The sequence below is a fragment of the Condylura cristata genome, unplaced genomic scaffold, assembly GCF_000260355.1.
Source record: "Condylura cristata isolate star-nosed mole 26May11 unplaced genomic scaffold, ConCri1.0 scaffold00027, whole genome shotgun sequence".
NCBI classification, from domain to species: Eukaryota; Metazoa; Chordata; class Mammalia; order Eulipotyphla; family Talpidae; genus Condylura; species Condylura cristata.
In genome coordinates this window covers 27041403-27052169 of record NW_004567128.1, presented here as the reverse complement: position 1 = coordinate 27052169, position 10767 = coordinate 27041403, and the positions used below count along the sequence as shown (strand labels likewise).

Genomic DNA, 10767 nt, shown 5'->3' with positions numbered 1-10767 from the left:
AACCCTTTGCCCCACCAGGGCTTTTTTTTTTTTTAAAGATTTATTTATTTATTCGTACAGAACTGGGGTACAGGCTAGAGATGTGGAGGGTGAGATTCACCAGAGACAGAGTGGGGAGCAGAGCAGGCAGATTGACAAAGCACACTGCTGAGGGGAGCATCGGGTGGGTCAGGAGAGGTCTGCCTCTCCATGTGGATCTCCTCCAGGGCAGGAGGGGGGGATGGAACTCATGTGGAAGTGGCTTTAGCTTCTTGGTGTTGTGCTTTATCCTGCTGCGCCACCAGGGAGGGCCCTCACCATCTATTTTATAATTAAAAACCCACCCTCAACAGGAAAGTACCAAAACACTAGAAAAGAAAAAAATTGCTGTTTCTGGGCATCTTGCTACAATTTGCATTAAAAGCCAAAATGTCAAAGGAGAGACCTGAAGTGTGTTATAAAGCTTATTGCCCTCCACCTGAGTAGGCCTGATTGCAGCCCCCCACCCCCACTAAACACTCTACCAGGAAAGAAAACTAAGTCAACAGTGAATGACTCCATTTAAAAAAAAAAAAAAGGCTTTCTTTACCAAAATTCAAAAGAAGCTTCACTTTCTGGGTGTTAACACTTTTTTTCTTTTTCTTTTTCTTTTTTTTTTAAGATTTTCTTTAGGCATAGATCTGGGGTACAGACCAGAGGTGCAGGGGTGTTGAGAGGACACACCAGAGACACAGTGGGAAGCTGAACAGTCAGATTGACGAAGTACACTGCTGAGGAGAGCAGCGGGCAAGACTGGAGAGGTCTGCCACGCCATGTGGGTCAGCTCCCTGGCGGGAGATGGAAGCTCTAGCCAAAGTGGCTGCGACTAGCTTCGCAGTGCTGCACTTTTAACCAGTTGCCACCAGGGATGGCCCTGGTGTTATACATTTTGGGGGAAGATTTATTAATTTATGCATACAGAAATGGGATACAAGCCAGAGGGGCAGGGACGGTGAGAGGATTCACCAGAGACAGTGGCGGGGGGAGGGGGGTGGTGGGGCAGAACAGGCAGATCAATGAAGTACACTGCTGAGGTGGGTCAGGAGCAGGCCATGTCATGTGGATCACCTCTGGGGCTGGGGATTGAACTCTCACTGAAGCTGCTACAGCTGGCTTGCAGTGCTGTGTCTTTACCCATTGTGCCACCAGGGAGGGCCCAGTGTTACACTTTTAAAATACTTTTGATAATGGATTTCTATTTATAATATCATCTCTTCCTATAGAGAGCTGAGTTAAGATAGGCTTCATTTAAATGAGAAAAATGAATTTTAAGCTCAGCACAGCAATAATTGCGCACTAAATAGGAAGTAATGTTTGCTGTTGTCTTATTAATTTCTGGCTTTCTCCCTCAAATGCTCTAAATGTACATGTAGAAGTAATGATTAAAAAAATGTTATTTAAAAAACTGCTCAATTTGCATTCCAGTACTTTTCTGGTTTATGAGCTAGGAAAGAGAGAAGTTTGGTAGAAAAGGCTGATCAACTTGGCCATAATTTTAAAATAAGGTTAATTTGTATATACCTTAAAGAAAATATATCACAAATAATATACCTTTTTCTGTATATGGAAGGGAAAGATGCCTAATCTTAAAAAGTATTCATTCATAAAATGTATCACTACAAAAATGAGGCATTTTACTAGAAATTCTTGAAATCAGAATGGGTTTTTCACCTCTTTCCCATCTTGCAAAATGGCAGGTTAAAAAGCTGACAGGCTGGCTATGAAAAAGAAGGAACCTGAAGCCAAGAAGTTGATGCTGGTGGCAAGACTAAGAACGGTGACCTTACGGCCAAATGCCAAAGAACTAGACGCCCCACTGCAGTCAAAACCCTGTTCCAGTCAGTTAAATGTCTACTCAGGCATATATTCACCATCTGCTGTGTATTCCAGAAAAACCATATACAAAAGAAAGTAACTAGCAGCTAAACCAGGATTGAAAAGAAAGATTCTTGTTACTGTCACAAAACCAGTTGATGGTGACAAGAATGGCAGTACTGGTGTGGTTAAGCTTTGTAAAATACCTAGCTACTACCCCGCTGAAGATGTGCCTCAAAAACTGTTGATCCACAGGCCCACCGCACAACCAAGATGGCCGCAGTCACTTCAGCAACAGTTCCATCCCTGGCCAGGGAGCTGGCCCACATGGCGCAGCAGACCATTCCTGACCCACCTCCCCTCAGCAGAGTACTTATCAATCTGCCTGTTTTGCACTCCACTCTGTCTGGTGAATCCTCTCACTGCCCCTGCACCTCTGGCCTGTACTCCATGCTTAAATAAATAAATCTTTTAAAAAAAAAAAAAGCTGTTAATCTACAGCAGAAAACCCTTCTGTCAGAATGTGAGACAACTGCAAGCTAGCATCCTCCTGGGCCCGTTCTCACCATCCTCACTGGATGCTGCCACGGAGGCAAAAGGGTGATTTTTATGAAGCAGCTGGGCAGTGGCTTCTACTTGTGACTGGATCTCTGTCTCTCAGTCCAGTTCCTCTTTGTAGAACACACCAGAAATTTATCATCACCACCTCTACCAAAAATTCATACCAGTGGTGTGAAAATTCCCAACCATCTCACCGATGCTTACTTTAAGAAAAAGCTGAGTAAGTCCTGACACCAATCTTATGATGATATGCTAGATTACAGAGCAGTGCAAGGCTGATCAGGAAGTTGTGGCATCACTATTTTGCTAAAAATCAAATCTATTCCTCAGTTCCAGGGCTACCTCTGCTCAGGGTTTCTTTTGCTCTCACAAAAGGAATTTATCCTCACAAACTGGTTTTCTAAATATTTTAAAGAGACTGTAAGTAACTGATCTATTAAAATATAAAATAGGTTTTCTATTTCCTTTGCATTTCTCCAGAGTGCTTTGTGTAGATACATGTGCACGTACATGCAAACACATATACAACATACAGTTCATTTATCATAAGACAGAGATTAGACCATTTTAACATTCAAAATTGTCATAATCAAATTGTATTAAATGTATGAGTAAATGTATTTTATAGAAATGCTCTATTTTTTTTTTTTTACTTACTGGTCGTTTTATTTTTTTCTTATTTAAAAAAATTATATATAGATATTTTAACATCATTCTTCATTTTATACATGTTTTCATCTCAGTTGTAAACCTCATGGACTTCCACCACCACTTCACCCATGTGCCATCACCATAATCCTGTGTGCTCTTCCCACCCCAGTCCTGTTCCCCTTGCTTCCCCTGTAGAATGTCTCTGGTTTATTGTTGTTAGTTGATGTTCATTTTTACTTTATTACAATTACTATATATATATGTGTGTATATATATATATATATATATATATATATATATATTCCTGACCTCTTACACTCCTGCTATGAGTGAACCGTCCGATATTTTCCTTTTTCTCAGAATTGCTCTTTAAAAACTAGCATTAAGCTAACACTGAACGCACAAGCAGCAGAATTTTTTAAAAAGTGGTACTATATTGGCCCTCCCTGGTGGCACATCAGGTTAAAGCATAGCACTAAGAAGCTAAAACCACTTCAGCATGAGTGCAATACCTGCCCTGGAGGTGACCACATGGCGCAGCAGACCTCTCCTGACCCACCAGCTGCTCTCCTCTGCAGTGTGTTTCAGTACATCTGCCTGTTCTGCTTCCCACTCTGTCTCTGGTGCATCCTCTCACTGCCCCTGCACCTTTGGCCTGTACCCCAGCTCTATGTGTATAAATAAAGAAATCTTTAAAAAAAAGTGGTACTATATCAGACGAGTGGTACTATATCAAACTAATAAATTTTGCACAGCAAGAGAAAAAACAGCATAATAAAAAGACAACCTACAGTATGGGAAAAAAATTTGCAAATCATATACTGATAAAGCGTTAATATCCAGAGTACATAAAGAACTCATACTACTCAACAGAAGATAATAATACCAATACAATTTAATGACGGCAAGGGGCCTGAATAGACATTTTTCCAATGAAAATATACAAATGGCCAACAGACACACAAAAAATTGCTCAATACGACTAATTGTTAGGAAGCCACAATGAGCTGTCACCTTATACCTACTAGAATGGCTATTATTAAAGAAAAAAAGAGGTAACAAATGCTGGTGTGGATGTAAAAAAAGGGAACCCGTGTGCACTATTAGTGGGAACTGTAAATTGGTACATCTACTATGAAAAACATTATGATGTTTCCTGAAAAAAAAAAAAAAGAAGAAGTACCATCACTTCTCATCAGGGAAATGAAAATCAAAACCTCCATGAGAGACTACTTCACTCCCATGAGAATGGCCATATTAAAAATCCTGAAATAACTAATATTGGTGAGAATGTGGGAGTAAGGAACCCTTGTACACAGTTGGTCTGTACACCAGTTCTTGTAAGCATAAATAAATAAATCTTTAAAAAGTGGTATATATACAAAATGGGATACTATAAAGTTTTATATGGAAGCTGTAAACAAAAAAAGTTGCAGAATTGAGGTTACTAGAGGGGGAAAGAGAATAGGGACGGGACAAGGCAGGGGGAGTGTCCAGTAGTCTAGGGTAATGACTATGGGTGGTCTGCTGGGGGGTGTGGTGTGGGCACATAAATCTGAGGAAGTGGGGAGCTATTTCCTTAAATTTATACAGTGCCGTAAGCCAATGATACCTCAGTTAAAAAACAAAAGAACTATCATATGACCCAGCAATACCACTTTGGGAATACATCTGAAGGAAATGAAAGTGCTATGTCAAATGGTATTTGCACCTCCACATTCATAGCAATATTATTTACAATGGCCAAGGCATGGAAACAATCTAAGTATCCATTGATAAACTAATAGATAAATACGTGGTTTATATAATGCCATTCTGTATATGTAGGTATACATAATATACATGCATAATGAAATATTATCAGCCACACAAAGGGAGAAAATCATTATTTGCAACCACTGGGATGGACCTTAAGAGCATTATGCTATGTGAATGAGTCAGACAAAGAAAGACACTATATGATCTCATTTATATGTGAGTTTCACAAACTTGTAGATAAAGAGATCACATTTGTGGCTTAATAGAGGTGGGGTTGGAGGATGGGACAATGGATGAAGGTAGTTAAAAGGTGCAAACTTCCAGTTATAAGAGATAAGTATTAGGGGTGTAAGGATGTTTGTAGTTAACACTGCTGTGTGATATAGGTGAGAGCTGTTAAAGAGAATAAATCATAAGAGCTTATGAAAAGGAAAAACATTTCTTTCCCTTTTTTTGTATATATATATGAGATGAGTATTAACTAAATTTTTATTATAATCATGATATATATTAGTCAAATTCTTATGCTGTATACTTGAAACTTATACAGTACTGTATGTCAATTGTAACACAATAAAATTGGAAAAACTAGTGTTACGCCATTTTCATTTTAACAGCATTTATTACAAATATTTTATAAACTAGATAAATTACATATAAAAGCTAGACATAAATATATAGAAGCAAAAACAGCTGTACTATTAACATAAGAGAAATAAGCTACTTTTATGCTTAAACATGCATAACTTAATAAAATTGCTAATTTTTCATTGCTAATAATTTTCATGAATTCAAAAGTATTCAGAAATGAAATGCATTATGCTATAATTACTATCAAAGCTCAGAATTATAGAAACAATCATAGAACTACTTATCTTTAAAAATCTCTTTTAAACATTCGGAAGTCAAGTGGACTGTCTTGAAAAAAACAATTTATAAACTTGGGTAAAAGCTCTTACCTAACTGAAGCATATAAAATTTCAGCCTTTGGTTAACAGACACTAAATTTAATGAAAAAATTTCAATTAATGTCTCCCTTATATTCCTGAGTTTTTGCTAAAATAACATAGATAAAATAAAGAATTCGATTTACAGCTTTGTGTAACATTGTGCTTTATTTTTGAAAAACAAAAGGTCATAATTATTTTAAATGTGAATAATGGAGTTTAATAATGTAATCATAATTAGAAGGAATATGTTTAATTTAGCTTAACTGAGGGAAAAATTAATGCCCTCTGACCACTATTTGTAAAACTCATTTATAAATCATGATTAGATTAATCATGTCACCAATTTTTATTTGCATCTTATATCATTTTGATTTAAATGAGGTTAATTATGTAGCATAGAATGCTGTTATCAAAGAATTGAATACACTGCTAATTAACGGTTAGCATAAGGCCAGGCATAGGGTAGGTAGTCAATATCACTTACTAATTTAAAGTAAAAAATTTGTTAATCATTTCTAAGCATAAACACATAATTCAATGTAGTAGTTACAAATTAATCCAAAACACCGCTTAAACATGAAAATACATTGTTTAGTAAACAGTCATAAGAGGAATTTCTACAAGTGGCTATTTTCAGTCTTAGTTTTACCAAAATAGAATTAAATTTAAGGTTCCTTTAAAAAATAAACCTATGAAATGCTGATTTCCTATTTACTGCTACACATGATGTAGATGGTAGGTTCCATCCTCTCTCAATATCAAGCTAACAACATCTTCTGTACGGATTGCTTTGAATTACAACAAACTCCTTAAAACAGAGTTTCCCCTGGAGACTAAATCTCAGTAAATCGGGGGGATTGAGTCCAAGAAGGTGGATTGTTAAACTAGTAGCTCTTCGCCCCTTGCCTCCTGGTAAATTATTATGGTCAGGGTGATTTGGGAACCGAACTAAAGCAACCAAAAGGATTTTATCCTACTTGAACATTACTTGATAGGAGTAACATATCTAATGAAAATAATATTTATCTAGCTTTTTAGTAGTCTACACAGCTTATCATCATGCCTAAGTAATTCTTATCTACGTCACAGGGTTTTCTTCTCATTCTCCTAATGGTCTGCAAGAGCTGTAAACAGTCAACACCACTTTGGAAACTGCCAAATGATTGGGTTGCTATAGTTTCAGTGTTGCATATACCTTTTCTCACCAGGAAGCAGATGAGTCATCTAGCAGTCTTTAAAAACTAAACTGTGGAATATATTCTAATAATCATACTACTTACAAAGTAGTATTTAAACAGCTATACCAACATCAGTTAGTAGAGTTACTTGCAAAACTGGTTATCAAGTATCTATCAATTTAAAAAATTCATTTATATAAAGTATAATGTCAACTCCAGTACAAAATTTTATTTGCCATATTAGACAACTAGGAAGCCATTACTTAATTGGATATGTATCCTGAAAATAATGTGTATAGGTTCATTCTACTTGATTAACTAGTAACAAACCCCTCTAAATTAAAAAAAAAGCAATGGAATGTATTCTCAAACAAATATCATGATGCACCAAGGAAAGTTTAAATTATTAGAGATTTGAATGTTTGATTAGGCTTAAAATCATGAACTGTTCACCACTTCTACTTTTATCTATGCAGAAAAAGAAAACTGCAAGCTTATTGAAGTGGATTAATTTTTAAGCTGATTAAAAACTACTAAATTTAAAATGAACTGATTTTGAATCTCAAGTACACAAATAGAGTATTCAACAATTTATTAAGTCAAATCATCAGTTTTAGCATTAGTAAAAGCCACTGCAAATAGACAAGTTGAAAGGGCTTAACACCAAGTTCTTGGTTCCACATTGTACTTCATACTCCCATCTGTATATCAGCAAAGTTGTAGAAACTGTCTACATCTCCACATGCTGTCTCCTTGTTTTCGGATATAAACATCTATTTTAAATAAAAAAGAAAAGTAAGTAAATACCAGTAATCCCCAAATTCCAAAGCTCATGTTGTCCACAGAACAAAGCCACAGGCTTACTATTTAAAGGAAATTTAAGATCAGCTTTTATAATATTTAATCTGTAGCTTTTTTCATGCAATGTAGTTTCAATTCATAATGTAAACTGAGCTCTTTTAAAAGAAGCACTGATGATATAATTAAGGACTGTGATTTCACAATACTGAAGCTGTATTTTATCACACTTGGAATTTTGCTGTTTTACAACAAATACAACAGTCAATATTATGAATGAAAATGTTTTTAAATGACTCTTAGTTTCTTCATTTTTCTAATAGTAGGCGAGAAGCCAAAATTGAAATTAACTAAAAAAAGAAACTGTCTTTTGAAGAGCCAATGAAGATATGTTACTAATTTTAAATGAATTAGTTTTTAAAAACAGTACTCAATAGGATCAACAAAATAGTACTCAATAGAATCCTTCAAATACAGCTTTTGCAAATGTTAGCCAGGAACTAGAAGAGACCTGGATCTGTTCGAGCTTCATCATAAATTAGCTGTATGATACTGACAATTTAATAAACTTTGATAATAAACTTCAATTTCCACATCTGTTAAATATGAAAGTTGGATTAGATAACCTTTAAGTCATTCATATAATGAAAACCCCAATCCCATAATCATTTTTTGTTTCCTTTTCTATTCAATCTGATTATATGCAAATTTAAGAAATAGCCAAATGAGAGTATAAAATCAAAATTTTTATCTGATATTTATCAAAAATCATTAAATATTTACTCATTCAATCCTTAATTGCTCAATGCAACTTCATGAACATATCTAGAAAATAGACATAATGATTTCTAGGTTTAGCTGAAGTTCAATTTTTTGAAGCATTTATTACTGAAGCAAATATAAATGGACCCTGGACAGACAATGGGTCATCTCTCTAAAGTATATAATATTAAAATATATTTTTTCAACATATGATTATGTTTTTAAAGAGGATTTGAAGAGACCTGCTATTTTTACTTTAGAAACTTACATGCTATTGAAAGTTTTAAACAAGAATATTCTCATTATGTAACCTTTTAAGTAGTTAAAAGTTTAGTTTGGCAAGGAAAAACCAAAGCTTAGTGCCCAATGATTTACCATAGGTTCTAAAAATCAGGATCTGCTGGGGTTTTTGAAATTCCAGATAACACCAAGGATAAAAATACTATTTGGTTATAAGGAAAAAGAAATGAAATGAATAGGCTTTATTGAAATATAGTTAACAAAAGGATATTGTACCTTAGTTCCATTGAATATCTCATTGACAATAAGCTGACAGCCCTCCACAGCACCATCTCCATTGAACTCCAAGGCAATAACAGTACCTGTAAGCAAACCCAAGAAGTGTTGTCTGAATATGAATAGAAATTTATTCTAAGTTTAATATTTTTATTATTCCTTGAAGAAACTCTAGCATATTCTTTGTGGGTTAAGAGAAAAGGAATTAGGAAGTAGACAGGACATAGCATTTCAGCTGTTTCCTTACTCTACTCATAAAACTATAGTGATTCTCATCACATGATGAGTAGCTTCAGCACTATTATAGGAATAGTGTCACATTTTTAAGTGGTGTAAATAGTTTGACTTTTCTGATTTCCATCTTCTATAAAAATAAGATGACAAGTAAGATAAAAAGTAATTCAAGATTTTGCTAGGCACCCAAGCTTGCTTTCAATTCTCATTTGCCAGCCAAATTCTGGACCACCAATAATGAAGCTAAAACAAGTAGGAATTGAGTTCAGACACTAAAAGTATTTTATTGAGTGTGCATTCAACTACAATCAAGAACCCAAGACTGAGTTTTAATTGTTATTTTAAAAAAGATTTATTTATTTATGCATACAGAACTGGGGTACAGGCCAGAGGTACAGGGGTGGTGAGAAGATTCACCAGAGAGAGAGTGGGGGAGCAGAACAGGCAGATCAATGAAGTACACTGCTGAGGGGTGCAGCAGGCGGGTCAGGAGAGGTCTGCCATGATATGTGGGTCACCTCCGGGGCTGGATGGAGATAGAACTCACACTGAAGCGGATGCTGCTAACTTGCAGTGCTGTGTCCTAACCCGTTGCACCACCAGGGAGGGCCTGAGTTTTTATTTTTTAATTCTCTGAACAGCATATTTGTGCTTCTTTTCCAGTACATTAATTTGAAAACTTTAAAACCACCTGTACTTTAAATTCTGGTGTAAAGATTCATGACTCAGCTTGGTTTGTACAGATATTTAAATGTAGCACTGGCACTATGGGTGTCAAAATAGAGGCAAACATGGCCACAAAGCAGCCAAACAAAATACGTCCTTCAATTCAATTATTATCTATTCAGCTGTCACTGTATTCTCCATACATTTGCTTTTTATCTCCTAAAGTAATGGAAAAGCCCTGAACTTCAGGAGATTACAAACTTCTTGGGGAAAAAAAAAGACAAACCATTAAACAAATTCAGAACAACAGGGCTAAGTACTAAGTAATGAAATACCAAGATGAATGAATATGAAACAATGAGTTGAAAGTAGTCATGTAACACAGGGCAAGGTGCAAGAATAAGAGAAAAATAAAAGTGGGGGGAAATTAGAGAACTGATCCTACTCCATAGGACACCAAAATAACTATGGGTTTGTGATTTAATACTGACAACAAATACAGAAAAGGCAAGATATCTAAAGTCAACTGGATAATTAGCTACAGAGAACAAAGTATGAGTTTTTCACTATCACAGTCTATAGGTCAAGATAGGTGTTGAGAAAAGAAGGTAATTTGGGAACATTTTCTCAGAAAAACAGATGATTCTGTATTTGGGACAAGAAATGGGTAAGATCAACTTGTAATATTTTGTTGAAACTAATTAAGGTTCTCAAAGGCCAATGGAGTTGTATCAAAAAGACCTAGGAATCAGCCTGAAGAGATGCCAAATGGCCAAGATGGGACATTATGAGATCAGAGGAATAATGACCGCAATTTATTAAAACATGTAAAAAGTCATGAGCTAGTAACATTTTTTTTT

The 10767-nt window shown here is 35.5% G+C and overlaps 2 protein-coding genes and 1 pseudogene across 2 annotated transcripts in view; 2 read left to right on the top strand and 1 right to left on the bottom strand.

Moving 5' to 3' along the window:
• The window catches only part of ZNF41 (zinc finger protein 41), a 722252-nt gene that overhangs the window by 408427 nt on the left and 303058 nt on the right, over positions 1 to 10767 (top strand). The window lies entirely within an intron of this gene.
• LOC105854129 lies at positions 1709 to 2625 on the top strand (annotated as a pseudogene).
• The window catches only part of RP2 (retinitis pigmentosa 2 (X-linked recessive)), a 32496-nt gene continuing 28107 nt past the window's right edge, over positions 6379 to 10767 (bottom strand). The window contains exons 4-5 of the mRNA XM_004689984.2: positions 9008 to 9093; positions 6379 to 7704 (exon numbers count right to left, since the gene is read on the bottom strand). Of these exons, the coding sequence (XP_004690041.1) occupies positions 7621 to 7704; positions 9008 to 9093 (170 nt within the window). The 3' untranslated portion in view covers positions 6379 to 7620. The remainder of the gene's footprint in view (positions 7705 to 9007; positions 9094 to 10767) is intronic.